Source organism: Danio rerio, chromosome 1 (assembly GCF_049306965.1).
Source record: "Danio rerio strain Tuebingen ecotype United States chromosome 1, GRCz12tu, whole genome shotgun sequence".
In the NCBI taxonomy this organism is placed as follows: Eukaryota; Metazoa; Chordata; class Actinopteri; order Cypriniformes; family Danionidae; genus Danio; species Danio rerio.
The window spans coordinates 16111150-16130417 of record NC_133176.1 but is presented as its reverse complement, the minus strand read 5'-3'; the positions used below and the strand labels follow the sequence as shown (position 1 = coordinate 16130417).

General features: G+C 37.1%; 3 protein-coding genes across 27 annotated transcripts in view; 1 reads left to right on the top strand and 2 right to left on the bottom strand.

Moving 5' to 3' along the window:
- The window catches only part of LOC100537170 (uncharacterized), a 33685-nt gene extending 28029 nt beyond the window's left edge, over positions 1-5656 (top strand). The window contains exons 14-21 of one of the 2 annotated variants that reach the window (XM_073949540.1): positions 61-105; positions 345-602; positions 720-802; positions 916-966; positions 1039-1411; positions 1536-1715; positions 2921-3019; positions 3776-5656. In XM_073949540.1, coding sequence (XP_073805641.1) covers positions 61-105; positions 345-602; positions 720-802; positions 916-966; positions 1039-1411; positions 1536-1715; positions 2921-3003 — 1073 coding nt within the window. In that variant the 3' untranslated portion in view covers positions 3004-3019; positions 3776-5656. The remainder of the gene's footprint in view (positions 1-60; positions 106-344; positions 603-719; positions 803-915; positions 967-1038; positions 1412-1535; positions 1716-2920; positions 3020-3775) is intronic. The other variant, XM_073949541.1, reaches the window with a different exon arrangement.
- LOC108185170 (uncharacterized) lies at positions 5651-9138 on the bottom strand. Of its 2 annotated transcripts, XM_073949649.1 has the most exons (5): positions 8138-9138; positions 7679-8059; positions 6942-7100; positions 6401-6444; positions 5651-6291 (listed from the first exon to the last, which is right to left on the bottom strand). In XM_073949649.1, the coding sequence occupies exons 1-5, from the start codon at positions 8166-8168 to the stop codon at positions 6178-6180; spliced, it is 729 nt and encodes a 242-aa protein (XP_073805750.1). In that variant the 5' UTR covers positions 8169-9138; the 3' UTR covers positions 5651-6177. The 2 variants fall into 2 exon arrangements, with proteins under 2 accessions (XP_073805750.1, XP_021331579.3); XM_021475904.3 differs by having other exon boundaries at positions 6140-6291; positions 7679-8243.
- A 2616-nt stretch (positions 9139-11754) lies between these two features.
- LOC100330143 (piggyBac transposable element-derived protein 4) lies at positions 11755-19063 on the bottom strand. 23 transcript variants are annotated; one of them, XM_073949533.1, is made up of 8 exons: positions 18823-19063; positions 18560-18699; positions 18132-18362; positions 17960-18039; positions 16085-16293; positions 14643-15872; positions 12111-12265; positions 11755-11977 (listed from the first exon to the last, which is right to left on the bottom strand). In XM_073949533.1, exons 3-8 carry the CDS (start codon positions 18298-18300, stop codon positions 11922-11924), a joined length of 1899 nt encoding a protein of 632 aa, XP_073805634.1. In that variant the 5' UTR covers positions 18301-18362; positions 18560-18699; positions 18823-19063; the 3' UTR covers positions 11755-11921. The 23 variants fall into 23 exon arrangements, with proteins under 23 accessions (XP_073805634.1, XP_073805625.1, XP_073805628.1 ...); XM_073949524.1 differs by having other exon boundaries at positions 18132-18438; positions 18560-18684; XM_073949527.1 differs by having other exon boundaries at positions 14643-15869; positions 18132-18438; positions 18560-18684.
- Positions 19064-19268: the final 205 nt, after the last annotated feature.

Sequence of the window (19268 nt, the reverse complement as noted above, 5' to 3'; positions counted from 1 at the left end):
TTGTTTTTATTGTTTTTATTGACATTTTTATTGATATTTGATCTTTGTTCTTGTTTTCAGGTTTGCTGGAGTTTGGAGGAGTTTGTCAGATGGGTGAAAACCGCAGTGAGTGTTTTAGTTTTTATTTGTTTATGATCAATCATGATATGATGTTGTGTAATGTTTGGGGAAATGTGATGTAAATAAACTGGTACAAATGAACCCATTTCAACACAACTGTTCCCCGATATAAGTGATCAGATGTCTTTTATTCTCTGTAGATGCAGCTACTAAAGTTAATTGTTGATTAATTCTTATAATCTTATAATAAACGTGATATGTTGTTGTCGTTGTCGTTGTCTCAGGCCGCTCCAGATCCAGGAGTTCTGCTTTCATCCAGGCAGCTGTTCAGGACGTCAGGACACATGATAATGATGGTGAAACCCAGACCGTGAGCCAAGAGCTTGATGGATTTCTCGCACCTCTGCCTTCCCTGTTGGCCAAATCTGTGTCCACAGATCAGGGTAACAGGAAGAGGAAGCGGCAGAACGGCAGCCAGCAAACACCAGAAGATGAACGTCCGTCCACCTCATCTAGAAGAGCTCTCAAACGCTCTCGCAGAGGTCAGAATGGCTTATTGAAGAAGTGATGATGATGTTTCAGTAATGCTCTTTTACAGTTTTCTCTACTGCTGCATGTTTTCTTTGAACACACATTTCTACTGCTCCTCTGTGTTGCAGACGCGTATGCAAAGGGCCCACTGCTGGGAGACGGTGGATTTGGCTCTGTGTTTGCTGGGATGCGCAGGTCTGATGGACTGCCAGTAAGTCGTTTTCTCCGCTCTTCATTCAAACAGCCTTTAGAAATCCTGATCTCAGTAAATGTGATGTGTGAGGATCAGGCAGGTGTGATTTATTATGCTTTATCTGTCTACAGGTCGCCATCAAGTATGTGTCTAAAGAGCGGACACAGAGGAGACTGAGAGTTGTGAGTTCAGTGTGAACCTGTTGTTGTGTTTGATGTTTCATTGGGTTCTGAATCCAATCGTTTGTCCTGCAGGAAGGTCAGGGTCGGCTGCCGCTGGAGGTGGCACTGATGACCCGCGTCAATTCAGCTCCTGCCTGCCCCAACGTCCTGCAGCTGCTAGACTGGTTTGACCGTCCCAGACGCTACATCCTGATCCTGGAGCGTCCGGATCCCTGCCAAGACCTCCAGAGCTTCTGTGAGGAGAACGGCTGTCTGGATGAGGGTCTGGCCAAGAAAGTGCTGGTGCAGCTGATCGCGGCTCTGAAACACTGCGAGAGCCGCGGAGTCCTGCACCGGGACGTCAAGCCAGAGAACCTGCTGATCTCCACAGAGTCCCAGGACATCAAGCTGCTGGACTTCGGCTGTGGAGATCTGCTCAAGCGCTCGGCCTACAAATACTTCGCAGGTGGGTTTGTGTTGCAGAAGGAAACACTCTGTGGATGTTTGTGAGCTTTTGATGATCCACCAAAGGGAATTTGTGTGTGCTGGAGTGTTTTGAACGGGTGTTTGTGTCTCCTTGTGTCTCTCAGGAACTATTCAATACGCTCCACCTGAGTGGTTCTGCAGACAGCGCTACCATGCGGGTCCAGCTACGGTGTGGTCAGTAGGAGTGACCCTCTTCAACATCCTGTGCAACCGTTTCCCCTTCGGAGGCTCACTGAGGGTCACGTCCAGGAGCAAACTGACCTTCCCCATAACTCTGTCAACAGGTAAGAGACTCACTGAGAGATCAGCAAAAGTGTGTTGCTCTGTGTTTCTGAACACGGTGTTGTGTGTATCAGAGTGCCGTCAGCTGATTGGCTGGTGTCTCAGTCCAGCGGCGGCTGATCGGCCCAGTTTGGACGATATTGAGCACCATCCCTGGTTACAGTGAACAGGTGGCCAGTGACTTGACACTTATCTGAGTGACGCACTCATGGCTTTGATTGGGTTGTTAGGGTCAGTCTGGATTAATGATCTTAATGATTTGTGTAGGGTGAGCAGGAGTCACACAGGAAGTGCAGAGAACTGCTTCCTGATCACCTGCAGAATGAGGAGTGGGCATTAACTAATGGCCGACTCACCCAGGGCCGGGGCCCCTTTACCTGCACTAAGCCACCGCTTCAGATGAATTTAATGTTAATAGGGATTTTAATAATAAACGTATTATTTAGACAAACAATCCAGGTGTAGTGTCTTCCTAGAGTGACTGGAGAGAGCTCAAATAAAGGGAGAGTTCACACAGAAATCCAGATTTACTCACTGTTTACTCAAACTCAAGTGGTTTCAAATCTTTATGAGTTTGCACAAAAGAAGATATTTTGAAGAAAGCAGTAAGTCAGACATTCATGCCTCACACACATTTATACATTCTTATTAACAATCAACACTGCAGTTTAACTCAGATGCAGATGCCAGAACATTGCCATTAACACTCTTTTGAATCATATTTCTACTAAAGAACAATGACTTTAGTTTACTCTACTTTACATTCTGCTGGTTCTGACATTAGAATAAATACTGAAGTCTGAACTCTGAGCTCTTTTATTCCTCTGCCTTTGTTGCTGTGTGGAAGGCATGTCTAATGAAGCATAACACACTTCATCACCAACCTGAAACAGAATATATTTAATTACATAAATTAAAAAAAATTATATTATATTATAAATTATTATAAATTATATTATATTATATTATATTGATGTAATTTATGTTGCAGCAAAACTATTGCAAATAATATATATTAAAATTATTTTCAAAATGTGCTCATACCTCAACATGTCTGTTCTCAGCCCCAGAACCTACAGCAAATTAACAAACCATAAGAATAATTTACATTTGGTTTATTATATAATACTCTAATTTTATGAAAGACCCTCTAGCTAGGGATTAAGTGTTCAGGATCAAATGATTACCTGTATTTTTCTTCTGACAGAGGCAGTAGACGCAGATGGAGAAGAGGAGAACACACACCGAACACACACTGAACAGCAGATTCCAGCAGAAAACACACTCTGATGCAGGTGATGTGGAGGTGCTGTTAAACCGTTCAGCACAAGGAGACTCTTGCTCTAAAATGAACAACAGGCCATTATTAAAGTGAATATATATTTAGCTATTATATTCATTTTATTTTATCTTTACTGATTACACACAATAATGAAAAATATGAGTTTAACACGGATGAATTTGCTAAAAGTGGTTGGAAAATCAGAAGTTAAAGATTCTAATATTAAATACACTATAAATCATCGTTTTACAAAATATAATGAATTTGCTGTTAATTTAATTTAAAGTATTATTAGAAACTAAGATACACTTTAAAAACTAATTATAAACACTTATTTTACTAATATACTTTATTAAATATACATTATTTCTGTATTTGAAGTTGGACTATGGCTGCAGGATTGTGTCGCTTATTTATTTGCATGATTTTGCATTAATTATCTCTAAAATTCATTCAATTAATATTAAAATAATAAAACTTTAGGTAAACATGTAAACTTTTCATTAAAGCACAGCTATATTATGAAGAGATAAACTATAATTGACACTATTATTATAATAAATGACACTATAATTTACACTGTAGATGTTTGCATGTCTCTTCATCAGCTGTATTAGAAACACATTTAAAGGATCTGACTACACATAACAAAGCAATGAAAACAGCAGTCGTTTCTCACCCAGGACAGACAGTCTGCTCGTCTTGTTTCCATATTCATACTCAATGTTTGGTTTGATTCCTCGTTCATCTTTATATATTTTTGTTTCTCTTTTCCCACAGTAGTAAAGTCCCTCATCAGAGACACTGACATTCTCTATATGCAGATCATAGGAGTTACTGGAGCTGTTGGGCACAAAACTGAAGCGTGGAAACGTCTCCTTGAAGAGTGTTGAGCGATCTATTGACAGAGATGGCTGATTCTCATGTGAGCAGTTTCTCATCCAAATAATGTCTGATCCAAAAGGTAAAGCGCAGTAGAGAGTGACGCTTTCTCCTGGTTTAACTCTCATGTCCACTTCTGTCCCAAACACTTTCTGCTCTTCACACAACAAAACACCTGCAGAACAAACGCAAGAGTGTGTGTTAAATCTCTAGCACATCATCAAGAATACATCATGACATTCAAACACAGAAATATTGACTCACACAGAAGTATGATGACTGTAAGTCTCGCTCGCTCCATCTGAGACTGTGAATGTGAGGGTCTTCAACTGCAGTGTGAAGGGTCAGCTTCAGTGTTGTGGGAGGGATCTCTGTGGAAGAGCTCTGAATCTTTATGCTGTTGTTTTGTTTTTAGGGGTATAATCTGGTCTGCTCCTTTAAACACACTTTTAAAGCTCTTTTAGATGTTCAAGTTTAATTATAAAATGCAAGAGTGAACTCAGTTTCATAAATTGTTGTGACTTTTGTTTTGGACGATGTGATGTTTAATGTTGTAATGGAGATGACCTGAAGTGTTGAGCGTCTTCATGAGTTTCTTGTTTGGCATCGTTCATCTACATGCTGATTGTTTTCTTTGGCTTCTAAACCTCCAGAATGAATGTCTTTACTCAAGGTTTCTTTTGCTCTTGGTCTTTAAAAGTTGCTAGAAACTTATTTTTGCTTTTGTCTGTGACCGCAAAGCTTTCCATTCCATTTGTGTACTCTATACAAGCTCAAGTCACAACTAGTGCACTGACACAATCACGAGGCTGTGGTTTCCTGTCTCAGCTTGTCTTAAAATCCCATGGTGAAACAAGAGCAATCATGGTTAGTTTTATTATATCAGTTTAATTTGATTGATTGATTGATTGATTGATGAAGTGTTTGTGCTTTATGGTGGGCCTGGTGATAATCTACAGACACTTTACTGTTAAATGAATAATGTGTATCAGAGTTACAGTGTGTATGTGATCAGTGTGGATTTGACATGAAATGTGAAATTTACTAAATTGTAAACTCATTATCTGAAAATGAAAATGTCAAATATTTTTTTTTAACTTGATCAAAACTCAAAAATACAAAGACGTAAGCATTCACAAGAGGACAGTGACAAAGGCCACTGGAAACATTTGTGGTTTTGGTCGTACCCTAGAAAAACAAAGAGCAGGCTGGACTCTCTCCATCACCATAACTAGCACTTCAGTCACACATGAAAAGCGCTTCTCACATCCTGTGGCATTTAACAGAATAACTCCAGCACTAAATGACTACAGTACATTTCTACATCAGTCTACTGTAATGATGGCTGAGTTCAGAATCACATACTGTACTTTCCTGCTGTATAGGACAGATGGAAACAGGATTTCTAGGGCAGAATCTTGACAACATTAATGCTTGCTCTTTTTTTATCATTTATGATCAAGTAGCCTGAGTGAACTATTAAGCTAATATTGTATTTAGTACTGCTCATATGTCTATTTTACACACTATAAATTTGATTTGTCACAGTTTCATGCCGTTTACCTCATAAACAACAGCAGAACTTTGTGTACCAGTTTGAGCTTGAACATGTTTGTGTTTACAGTAACTTTTATTATTTGTTATTATGAGCACAATACCATCAGTTTATGAATGAAGTAAAGTCTTAATCCAATCTTACTTAAATCTGAACACATCATATTTATAGTTTATTGTTGATTTTGTTTTGTTTTTGTTGAATAAAAAAATAATATAATTGTTAAGAAGTGGTCAGACTTTTTATTTATAATACAGAAACAATCAAAAACTATCTTCATCATATAATCTGGATGGTCAAGAGTCAAGACAACGCAGTTGGACAAGTCCCTTCAGCTATTAGCCACTAGATGGAGCCATTGTTTGTTCATGACTCCCTCTTTAAGCTTTATTCATGTTCACAGACGCTGATAACTATTAAATATGTTGTGTTAATATTTGAAATAAAAGTGATCATTCATCATGAGTGAACATTTACACTACTAATTTATTTTGAGATATGCAGATGATCTGCAGATACAAACATACACAGCCTTGTGCTGTTATTAATAATCTGCTTTTCTTAATAATCTTTGGACACATTAATTTAGTCAAAAATGAAATGTTAAACCCTAAATAATCTGTGGATCACACTGTTCATTTAAAAAAACATTTGATTGTAATAGATAATGTGCTGTAAATAAAAGCATGTCCACTCAAACTCTATCAGAAATAAGACAGAAAGTAGACTAAGAGCAGTTCATGTGTCAGATGTTGGTGTAGGGATGTTTAGATGTCAGTCGTCTATAAGAGACTTCAGTGTGGACGCAGATCTTTCCAGTCTTACTCGCCTCACACTGATGTTTCTCCACACAATCTGCCTGAAATGATTGACAAGGAGAGAATGGATCAAATAAACTAGTGAAAAACCACATCAGTCCACAATTCATCTTTGATATGGTCAATAATAAAAGAGTATAAAATAGTTACCATCAAAACATTTGCTTTAAGAATCTCAGCACTCATGTCAGAACCTAAAACACACAAAATGAACCCGATTAATATACTGTAGTAATTTATTGTAAATACTGTGGTGTTTTTGATCTATACTATAGTAAAGGACTTGAATTAATCTGTTGTGGTAATTCTATAGTTTCTGTGGTAATGCAACAACTATAGTAATGTAAACAAACTACTAAATAACACAGCAGTTTACTGCAGTAAAAACCAAAGTATGCTACAGTATTTGTCTCAGTTCATCAGTTCAGTAGTTAATACTATATTCTGCTGCAGCATTCATTAACAGTTTAGTAAATACTATAATATACAGTACAGTATAATACAATTTACTGTAGAATGGGTCAAAAACACTCCAGTATTTGCTATAAATTACTGTATTTTCTCATGTGGAAAAGTCTAATAATTACGATTAGAGTCAAAATGTTAAAAGCTAAAAGAACAAATCTTTATAAAAGCTCTACAGATTCACAGATTTGTTCAAAATGAATGTAAATGTGTCGATGAGCTCTACCTGTAGTTTGAGGACGACAGAAGCAGTAAACACAGATGGAGGACAGGAGTGAGGAGAGGAGAACACACACCGGACACACACTCAACAGCAGCGTCCAGCAGAACACACACTCTGACACTGGAGGAGAAGTGGAGGCGATGGTGGACTCATGTGCAGAAACTAATGATAAATAAAACACACAAGACTGAATAAACAAATGAAGAGTTTCTGAAGCGTCCATAACATTTAACTTTAGAGGACATCGTCTTATATATTATTTACAGAAATTATATAAGAACAACTTCTATTTTAATTATAATGTTTAGATCATTTAATGGCATTAATCAGTTGTTGAAGGAATTAATATAAATTTTGTCTTTAATTTTCACTTTCCATTTGCTCAAACCATGAGTTGAACACAAAATAACATTTTAAACAAACATATCAGGACTCCCATTAATTTCCATAGTCAGTCAGTGGAAACTAGAAACCACTCAGGTTACCATCATTTATCAAACTATCTGATTCTGTTATGCATGTCTATCTTGAACTAAAAGACAAAACAGGATTGGAGAATTTTAGAGAGAGTGAGTGATAACAGATCAGAATTATTAGAATTAGAAATGCTGAATTACCCCTACTTTATGATTATTTATATTAGATTTAGATTTCAGACTCACTGAGAAATTCTCAATCACACTGAATTTACCAACATGCATAAAAGCTTTAGATGAGCCACAGCAGGAATTTCTCCTCACCCAGGACAGCTAGTCGAGTTGTTTTGTTCCCATATTCATACACATATTTTGAATTGACGCCGTCTTCATCTATAAATGTCTTTTTCCTTTCCGCACAGTAGTAAAGTCCCTCATCAGAGACACTGACATTCTCTATATGCAGATCATAGGAGTTACTGGAGCTGTTGAGCAGGAAACTGAACCGTGGAAACGTCTCCAGGAAGAGTTTTGGAGGATCAATGAACAGAGATGGCTGATTCTCATGCGAGCAGTTTCTCATCCAGACAATGTGAGATCCAAACGGTAGAGCACAGTCACAGTAGAGAGTGACGCTTTCTCCTGGTTTAACTCTCATGTCCACTTCTGTCCCAAACACTTTCTGCTCTTCACACAACAAAACACCTGCAGAACAAACAGGTGAAGGAATTGACGTCATAAAGAAAATAGCACAACATTTACAACACTAATGAGTGGACTTACACAGAAGAACGATGACTGTTGATCTCTCCATCTCAGTGACTGCTGAATGTGAAGGTCTTCAGTGTGGTTAGCTGCTCTTATCTGACTGGATGACTCTCTCTGGTGGTGGGATGGGTTTCTTCTAAAGAGTTTTGATAAAGACTGGAAATTATCTAGTCTAGTTACCCACAACCAGGTTATATAAAAATATTTATATCTATTTATTTTTTTTCAATATTTATGCAAATGGATCATTAATAGACATACATGCACATGTGCATAAGAATGTTCTCGCTTGAGGCATGTCTAGGTGTCAAAACCGCAAAACTCTGCAAAAACTGCACACAATGCACATATATAATAGCACTGCTGTGGTTTCCTGTGTTTCTTACAAGCAAAGAACTTACCTTAAAGATAAGAAGATTACAAATATGGTCATCCTGTCTGATACTACTGGGGTCTCGTTGGAACATTTAAATGATTTCAAAATTGTGTAAAAACTTTATTATTACTACCACCTCCACTGTTATTCTTACTATTATAAAGTATTATATTAGACAATAAGATAGACACAGATATGGGTGGACGGATGGACGGATGGATGCAGATGTACACACATTCTGGACTGTCACAAAGGGACATTTGTGGTTTGACCTTGCATTTCTTGAGAAACACAGAGCAGGTCTGAGTCTCTTCAGAAACGCTTCTTGAAATTAACACTGCTTTCACACAACAAACAACCTCTTACATCCTGTGGCAGCTGAGGTCCACTTTACCACTAAGTTTTCTTTAATCTGTTGCACAATAAATGAAATTGACCTGAAAATCTCTAAAACCTTTCAAGGGCCTGTCAGAAATGAGTACTTGTAATCTGTAAAATGATTGTATCAGCTTCAGAAACGCCTCAACTAAGATATTTAATTCACATATATGGACACACAAAAGTTTATTTTGGACCACTTGCTATTTTAGGTTCTAAACACTTTCATGCTTGTGCTCACTTGAACACTATTGAGGAAGAAACCTTCAAAAACAATAAATAAATAAATAAATGAATGAGTAAATGAATCCATAAATTCCTGCATTAGTAAAACAATAATTTAATAAGCAAATAAGTAAATGTATAAAAATCCACAAACTTCTGCATAAATAAATACATAATTAATCAATAGTGCGAGCTGATAAATAATAAAAATCAATCACACAAGTGTAGGAGGATTTTTTTCAAACATTTATTCATTTTTGAAACATAATCCTGCATTTATTTTATTAATATATATATATATATATATATTTGTGCAGAAATGTGTGGATTTGTGTATATATATTTATTGTTTTATTTATGATTGTCACGGTGGCGCAGTACGTAGCACGATCGCCTGACAGCAATAGTCACTGTTTCAAGCCTCGACTGGGTCAATTGGCATTTCTGTGTTGAGTTTGCATGTTCTCCCTGTGTTCCCGTGGGTTTCCTCCGGGTTCTGGTTTTCCCCACAGCTCAAAGACATGCGCTATAGGTGAACTGAATAAACTAAATTGGCCTTAGTGTATGTGTGTGAAAAAGTGTGTATGGGTGTTTCCCAGTGTTGGGTTGGGGCTGGAAGCGCATCTGCTGCGTAAAACATATGCTGGATAAGTTGGCAATTCATTCCTCTGTGGCAAACCCTGATTAATAAGGGGACTAAGCCGAAAAGAAAATGCATGGATGTTTTATTTATGCAGGGATTTATGGATTCATCTACTCATTTATATACTTGTGTACTTATTTATTTATTTGTTTTTGCAGGTTTTATCCTCCAGTTTGTCGACTAGTTTTTAAACTCATGCTTCAGTCAGTGCCTTTAAACCAATTAGAAGCGTTTACAGTAAAATAAACCTGATCTTAAAGTCTACTATCTAAACTGACAGCACCACAAGTAAGATAATATGCAGTTTCAATATGCAAGAATAGACACAAATCTTCAAGCTCGACAACTCAGACAAAAATCAAAATGAAGTGTTTGCTCTCAAAGCCAGAGCTAAAGGAGATGAGGTAAATGGGGTGGGGGTCAGGGGGTCAAGTCAATCATTTCTACAGTGAGGATGTGTAAATGCTGCTTTACATGGTATAAAGGGAAAAAGTATCAACATTTTAATTTGTAGGACATTTCAGCATATCAGTATATAACGTTATATTTTTAATAAATCTTTTCACAATTTTTAGTTCTGCCATGCTATGAAAGAGTTACTGTTGCATAGTTTTGTTCTTAAAGGGATTGTTCACCTAAAAATATACTCATCCTTCAATTGTTCCAAACCAGTTTGACTTTCTTCTGTCAAACACAAAAAAAAGCTGTAAACCTGCAACTGCTGACTCCCATAGTAGGAAAAGCAGGTACTATGGAAGTCAGTGGTTACAGGTTTTCAGCTTTCTTCAAAATACACTGCTCGAAAAATAAAGGGACATTTAAACAACAGAATGTAACACCAAGTGTCCCATTTATTATTTTTAAAGAAGTATATATTTACACAAAAGAAAGAAACTAATAAAGGTTTGAAGCCATTTAAGGGTGTGTAAATGTTAATTTTGGGGGAAATTATCCCTTTAAATGAGACACATCTGTGACAATTACAGTGCAGCACATTCAGAAATGCCCTCCATGTGATTTTTAGGTCAGTTATTTCTGTCTTTTTCTGTAGGGTTTCTTCAGAAAACAACAGTTTACACTTTAACATTATTTGCCCAATTAGTGAATATAAAACATTTGTTTGCACAAGACGTCTTTGACCAGCCAGTGCTCCAGATTTAATCTCACCATCACCACGATGATCTTCTAGAGTCCTACCAGAAATTAAATCTTGAGCAGATGTAAGACAAAAGCTGCTTAAAAAGAATGGCCACACCAAATGTTGATTCAAGCTTAATTATAAATAAAGTCAATTTACGGCACTATTTAAAGCATCATTCACAGCACTTCCACACAAGGTCAAAGAAGTATACACAACACAGTAATGACGCAAGATGATTTCTTGTAGGTGTTCTTCTGTTCTTATACAGGCGTTTTCACCTCAGCTTTAATCAGCGGATGCACATTAACCCAATGTAATAAACCCAAATTTATATTTTACTATGTACCAGTGTACTGTATTGTATTATTTTTGTTTATGGGCCTCAACTGGCAAACTGTAAGATTTTTATGGGACTATTTAACATTTTCAAATTGTGCAATAAATGTAGTTTTAGTCACAAATCTTTATTTAATGTGTTACAATTGAATAAGGGCTATCTTGCATAAAATTTATTTGCAATTTATTTGGCTGAAAATGTGTGCACACTGAATAATGTTTTCTTTTTTCATTATGTTTTCTTTTTTTATTAGTAGTAGATTTCTGTATAAATGTTCTTGCAGTGTGGCAGAATTTCTTAATTTCAGTAAAATCTTTTATTACTTTTGCTAGAACTAAAAATGTTTGTTGAAGAATAAAATAATAGTCAACATCCTGAACCAGTGTTAAATCAAAATCACCTCCTGGCCAAATACAAATCCTGATTTAACCGAGGGAAACATCCCTTTGGCCAGTACTTGCTTTTAAAAGGATGTTAAAATGACTCCAAATAAACATGTGGAGATGAACTACATAAAACGTAAAGCATGCAATGCCATTCAACACATATTTATTCAGCCTTTCAATACAACAAACAAAACATTTAATTTCAAATCAAGGCAAAAAATAAATGCAAAAACACCTTATTCATTTGCTTCAAGAAGACTTTTTTAAGCCGTCATTAGAATGGTGCATCTCAGGCTGAAAGAACATCATCATATCATGTTACACATGACTGGAGGAAACACTTTCTCCCAGCAGCGCTGTCAGCATGACCTGTGGAATGTAGCAGAGGATTATCCTGATGAAGAGAGACTCAAGGGAACTGCTGCAGAATCCAGACTATCTATATCTGTAAGCTCTAAAATGAGGGCTTGCAAGAACGCTTTTCGTGTTAAAGGCTTCTTGCCATTTTCCTTGGTCACTAGTTCCTGCATGATGAAGGCATTCTCTACAGCGATGTCCAGAAAGTGATAAAACATGCATTGATACCACTTTTTGGGTTTATGTATGGCTCTGAAATGTTCAGTGACGCAATCAGATGAATCTACTGCTTCCATGTTCCTGCATGAAGACAAAACAAAAGCATATGTCAAAATCTAAAAATATCTAGCTGCGTTTTAGTCCACATATGGTACTATCTCTCCTAAATAGTTTTTGAAAATAGATCTAGTATGTTCCAAATCCAATTATGTTGAAAAAAGTATGTTAAAGGACAATATGACGATAACCATTTTCTAGGTATAACGCCGTTTGGAAAGTCAAGGTTTTAATACCAGCAAAATTATTTGTAATACCCTTCCAAGGTATGTGTAATATTTTTATTTACCTTTTTTTGTTGTTGTTGTTTTAGGACAACAATATCTCCAGCAGAAAAGATATCCAAAAATGAAATTGTGAAGAAATCAGAGTTTATGAAACTAATAAAGACAGCAGAGGTCTAGGAGTCATTTTCATTTTTAGCCTGACATGTTTACCACTCCAAAATATTTTAAATATTTCAAAATAATAAAATATATCGTTTTAAAGAGAATTTTTTTTGTGTTTTTTTACCCAGACATTTTAAAAGAATATATTTTAGAGCAGTAAATCACAATACCATGATACCGTGATATTTTTACCCAAAGTTATCATATGGTCTGAATCTTTTACCGGCTCATGTCTACATTGGACGTGAATTGGATTAGAACTACAAACTCTAGTGAAAAGTGTAAATAAACTACAATGATGGTGGACATGTGAGACCAACCGTAAAGTAGAGAGGCTTCGGTAAAGATGCTTGTATGGCTGTTAATTAATATCTAGCCCACTGGATCATGTTTAAAATTGCGTTTTCTGTGTAATATTTCATCTGCAACAACAACACTGAACTTATATAAAGACATGTTTGAACATTAACGTCTGAATGCAAGTCCAAGACCTGGGGAGATTTCTCTGCATGAAAGACTTGTGAATGGGAGATAAACCTGCTGCTGCTTCTCCAATAAGGTAGGAAGTTTAATATGAAAGAAATGTGGATGACGTGTTGATGACTGACAGGGCTCATAACTAAGCAACATAACGATGAAGTATGTCCCAAAGCTTGCATACTATTCTGTTACACACTCAAAAGTATATATTTTTCCATGACAAATAATTACATAGTTTTAGGGCGTACTACAAGTATCCAAATTGGGACGCAGCATCTGTCAATTTTTAACAATAAACATACAAAAATGGTTTGCAGCTTAAAATGTGGATGCTGCTAAAAGATCTGTTCATTTAGACAACTAAAAGACTGAATTACATACAGCAGGGCATTGGTGACGTCATTGTAAAGAAACATTCAACTACTGTAATCTGCCATTGTTGTGCCATTGTTTTCACTTTCACCATATGGTGAAGTTCGCTGCTGTCGCCACTGGCTTGCATGGTTCAGGACTTGTGGAGCTGCGCATTGGTGGATTTGCTTTTCAGTGTTTGAACTTTCAGCCACGAAAATTAAACCACACCGAACTGAACTTCAACTCTGAAAACTACGGAAGCAGTTTCAATTTACTATAATCTTCTATGTGAAGCTGCTTTGATGCAATCTACATTGTAAAAGCGCTACAGAAATAAAGAAAATTTTAATTTAATTGGTATTCATTGGTGATCTTCCACAGCAAACGTATTAAAACTGGATGCGCAAGAGGAACAATAAAATGACAAGCAACCCCAGATGAGATTCATGGTTTCTGCTACATTCTTCCATGGCGGGCTGCCACAGCAAAATACATTCCCGCCATGGCTACATTACAGTGTCTAATTCACAAGCTTCAGTTGTTGCTGTTTTTTCATTTTTTTTAATAGCGGGTTAGCACCAGAACGTATAGAAGTGTAAGCAAATTATAACAGAGCAAACTTTTCTGAAGTGCTATGCGTGATTTGTTTAACCCTTTAAGGCTACAGGCTGACTGACGGACTGATAGGGATGCGTGAGTCCAGAAAACATGATGTAGCTTTCAGTTATGATGAACAGTTTCTAGAATAAGATCTACGGTTCTGCATACAATGACTTTATCTTGCTGGAGTTTAAGGCCATTTCACTTTACTTCAGGGCCTATCAATGCCATTCTGTAAGTCTATTAAAGACGATCATGAATATTCCTTGCAAATCTAATTAATGTTGGAGACATACTCGTTACATTAACACTCTAAATTGCACTTTAGCAGCGTTTATTTGAAATCGCACAAGAAAATCAGCACTTGGGCAGTGTTTATTTCAGTGTGCAAGAAGTTTTGTGCATGAACAGGGAAAATCGGCATGCATGCAAAGAGATTCCCATGCTGGTATTACATGAATGCGCTCTCGACTTGATATTTGTCATTGAAATAATGCCATAGATAGTTGGAAGATCTGTGTAGAAGGCCTGCCACCACAGCTTGAAAAAAAACTTGAGGAAACACTGATATTACTTACTTGCTGTAGTCCAGCACCACAGCTGGAACGGGGATCTCCTCAAGGGTTCGATGTGCATCCTGCCTCACTTTCCTCTGCACAGTATCACCTTCATAGGCTTTATGGAATGAAGAGCACATCTGCACCTCCCTGGAGTCTTTCCACTCAACAAACAGCAGCTTGTCTTGTCTAATCCAACGCATGGTGCCACGTGGAGCATTCGATAACAGCTTGTTCTTAACTGATTTTGGGTAACCGGTCCTGTTTGGCCAAACAGGGCCACAAGCCAAGACCTTTTTGTCCAGAAGGTCTGTAAAGAGTGTGGGGCTGGTGTAAAACTTGTCTACAAACAATTTGTACCCAGAACCCAACATATTCTCATCCACTAACGCCATCACAGTCTCATAGCTTAATCCCTCGCTCCGTGACGCACACGACTTCCCCTCGTAAACAAAGAAGTCCCACGTATAGCCGCAGGTGCAGTCTGTCAGTGCGAAGAGTTTGAACCCCATATTTGGAGATCTGCTTTTCAGGCTTTGTTTGAGTCCAGTTCCAGCCTGTGGTTTGACCATTCGTTCAACAATGGTGATGTTCTGAAAGGGATGAAAGTATGATTTGCAGGACTCCCTAATGACTTGGTACAGAGGCTGGATTTTACCCAGACGTTCGTAACCTGCTGTTCCCTTCTTTAAGATGTTCTTCTCATCCTCTCTGCTTTCGCTCAGATGAAGAACTATGGAAATGGACAGAAATTTCCTGTAAGACATGATTTTTGCAGGAAAGGACAGACTGAAGTGCTGGGACTCACTCCAATAGTCTGATAGTGAAGAGCATCTGAACATGCCCATGTAAATTACCAGCGCTACGTACGACTTCATGTCACTTTGACTAATGAAGTTCCACAACTTGCCCTTTCTCTCTTCGTACTTGGCTGCATAGCTGTTTGTGTAGCCTGCAATGGTCTGAAACATTGACTTTGGGAAAAGAAGCTGAAAAAACTGCAGAGCGCTGGAGCACCTGTTTGGTAAAATCTGAGGGCCAGGATTTTGGTTGGGTGTGAAGACCAGCAGAGGTGGCTCAACGTCTGCTTCATCTGAGCTTTGCCACTTTTCTGTTTCAGTCCAATAGAAACCATTTTCACTTTTCCTGTCGCCTCCTTCAGCAGAAGACAGGCAAAGTCTCTTTCTGTGTTGTAGAGCGTCTTTTGAATCGTAGTCCTCTTCTGGCAGGTAAAGGTCTGATGAAGGCCTACTGCATGGCGCGAGAAGAAATCATCAGATAATTTGCCAAATACTTCACAACTAAAATGAGCAGGTAACCAAAGTCAGGTTAGGCCATGAATAAATCTTTTTTTTTTTTTTTGTTAACTTTAAATAATCTTCACAGCATGCCTTCAGGTTTTTCGTATTCTTTAATTATACAAATACAATATTAAAACATTTGAAGGGGAAACAAAAACCCACCGGTCTAGAATAGGGTCCATATCGTCAATAAACATGTCTTCTGCTGAGCTGTCCACACTGGATGCCACACTGTCCTGGTCACAGAAATCAAGTTCTTCATCGCTGCCAACTATGCAATCCGCATTATTTGTAGTGTTTTTCTTTGGAACCGAAGCAGAAGCGTGAAAACCCTCCACTGCAACAGCTGGAACCACAGGAACCAATTTTCGCTGTTGGATTTTAGAAGAGCAAAAAAATAAATAAATAAAGAGTCAATAGCCGCATTTCTACTGTCGGGCAAGTGCGAGCCAGGACTTTTATCAGGTCGAGCCTATAGCCCAGGAGCTAGAGCAGTAAGCTGAAATAATGTCGCGTTTCCACTCTCGGGCAAATAGCTCGCAGCGTAGCACACAAACCTCACCCCCAGAATGTCCTCTAAATCAAGTCACACGACCCGCCCAGTTCAGCGGGAGGAAGAAAGTCAAATCAGAATCAGGCAGATAAAGCACACCATCACATCATCGCGATACAATCAAAATGGAGACAACCGAAGCAAACAAATTACACGTTAAAGTACAGCATTACATTATTTATCTATACGCACAGGCCTTTGTATGTTCATTCATTGTGTTTATTTACTCGCATGAACATACCAAATTTCCCTAGGCTCTAAGACAAGTAATTTCCCATTTATTTAAGAGAATAATTTAAGGATGTTGCATATTATTCGGTTATCTTAAGAAAACAGTTAAGTGTTTTAGGACATAAGAGTAAGTAATAAATTATAAGCTTGCCTATATTGTTGTGCTCAGCTGCTATTCACATCTGCAACAGTTTACTGAAAAAAAAAATGTATACTACATTTGATAAAAGCAGTGTTAAATATTTCAGAGTTGCACATCTCCACTGATTCTTCCCAAAGCAAAATTATGATTTAAAATAATAAATATCCTTCTAATAAAGCTCTTCATTTAAAATTTCATTTTTAAATTTGACCATATCATATAAAACAAACACTTGTTGAGGACATGGAACATAGTTTTGTTTTTTGTTTTTTCTTTTCGTGAAGTTTTCCCCAATCTTTAAATCAATGCTGTGCAGGACTTGATCTACCTTTACCACTGCACACACTTTGTAACATTTTACTTATCAAGTGTAAGAGTCTCTTTAACACTAAGATTTATTTTATTATAAAGAGTTCAGATATTTTTGTTGGTAAATTAAAAGTGGTTTAAAAAAATCTTAATAGTCCTAAATGGACTGTTAAAAAATATTTAATAATTATCGACACTGAATGATATGAAACATGATATCGTGATTACATTTTTGCAAAATCGCCCAGCCCTAATTAGCAATTATTTACAAAGTGTACACACTGCAGAACCACTTGGGCAGAGCTGAGCTCTGCCAACAAAAAAAAAATCCTTAGCGTAGAACCATTCTGATTATAACATAAAATTGTCAAGTTTTGAATTTTAGATTTTTTTTCTAAAATGTAAATTTATTTCGTCCTTGGTAAAATTGTTTTTCCTATGTAATTGTGTCTGATAAAAGGTAAAATTGTTTTTCAAAATGTAAATTTGTCTCGAGCTTTGTAAAAGTATTTCACACTTTGTAATGTTGTTTTTCGTTTCACAACCACCGCAGAGGAAACAGGTAAAATTATCAACAATTTTCAACAGCTCCATTACTGTTCCATTACCACATAAAGCATATAGCAATGCAGGATGGTTTCCTGTAATACTGTATAATAGTTACAGCCAAATAATCAAAACAAACATTTTTCCAATAAATTGTTGACCAAGGCAAATATTTTATGTATAAAATCTGATTCCAATGTACATCTAATAAATATATACAAAAAATACAAATAAAAAATAGAAATAACTGATGTACCAAAGTGTCGGCTTGATTGAATTTAGCTGTGCTCCTTGTTGTGATGACAATTTCAGAGTCAGAGTCCGAGGTATCATCCACTGAAAAAATAAATCAAACATTATCAATACTCCAGCAGTAAATATGCAAAAAAAAATAAATAAATAAAAATTGATTCATGAGATCTACTAACCTCTTTTATAGTGTTTTTCTAGACAAATAAAAAAAGTGATCCTGGCATATGGCTTTCCTACTTCCTTTTTATATTCTGACAATTTGAATGGCCTTTCTGACCCAGGCACATAAACCACCTCTGAGCAGTCGTGATATAAAAGGACGTAAGGTCCTTCTGGCATGTCCATGATAAATGTTCCTATTTTCTCTACAGCTTGTTTTAGCAGATCAGGTGCTGCTACATCGGGGTCTGTAAATAACAGAAGTGTTTTCCCCCTTAGAGGTTTTAAATCAGTTCCATGTGGCACCATCACTCCTACATTTACCTAGTAAAATAACAAAGCTATTTAATTAATGTAACGTTATCATAGGTAAAATAAATAAACACATACAAACACGCATATAGAGAGCATTACATAACTGTATAGGATGGTCAACACAACTTACCTGGACTTGTTTTCTTTCTTTAGGCTTGTGTTTTCCTTTTGGCCCATCGTTAAAAGATTGCCGATCTTTTGACTTCGAGCTTTTGTACTCCATGAAATGTTTGTGCGATGGGCTTTGTTGTTCTGCTGAAGAGGACAGAGCTCCGTTTCAAAGCAGAAAGATATAAGCCGCTAAAATCATTATTAGCACTACTGATTTGTATTCACATGGCTTCAGACAGCTAGCGTTTTGCTACACTAAAAAAATAACAAGTATCAACTTACCTTGCTTGGCAAGGTCCGGCGGTCGAGACCTCCCAGGTGTTTCCGTCTGGTCTGCGTCCTTTAAAAACTCCAAACATCGACCGCACGTAAAACAACACCACGTTAAGCTAAGCTGCTCATGTGTTTGCCACAAAACGGGCAAAACATTCCTCGACCGCAGTTTATGTTCGGCCACCACAAACTTTTATTACTCCACAACACGAATTTACCGCGCTAACCACCAACGACAACAACACGTATCACTTGTCACTTCCGGTGTGTGGTACATTCTGCGTCATTTCCGGTGTGTGGTAGATTCCCTTTCCGTAAGGAAACTAATTGTAATTTTTTGGGGGGGGGATTTTTAAAAGTGTTTTGCGTCTTGTAAATTTGTTTCGTCCTTGTTAAAATCGTTTTTCCTATGTAATTGTGTCTTATGATAAGTAAAAATGTTTTCCAAAATGTAA

Coding starts and splice junctions, on each gene's coding strand:
- LOC108185170 (XM_021475904.3), bottom strand. CDS start 8,093: ATGACGTCAATTCCTTCACCTGTTTGTTCTGCAGGTGTTTTGTTGTGT. Junction 6,445..6,941: donor CTGTCGTCCTCAAACTACAG/GTAGAGCTCATC, acceptor TGTGTGTTTTAG/GTTCTGACATGAGTGCTGAG. Junction 6,292..6,400: donor TTAAAGCAAATGTTTTGATG/GTAACTATTTTA, acceptor CAATCATTTCAG/GCAGATTGTGTGGAGAAACA.
- LOC100330143 (XM_073949520.1), bottom strand. CDS start 18,652: ATGGAGTACAAAAGCTCGAAGTCAAAAGATCGGCAATCTTTTAACGAT. Junction 16,294..17,959: donor TCAATCAAGCCGACACTTTG/GTACATCAGTTA, acceptor AAAATCCAACAG/CGAAAATTGGTTCCTGTGGT. Junction 15,873..16,084: donor ATGGACCCTATTCTAGACCG/GTGGGTTTTTGT, acceptor CGCGCCATGCAG/TAGGCCTTCATCAGACCTTT.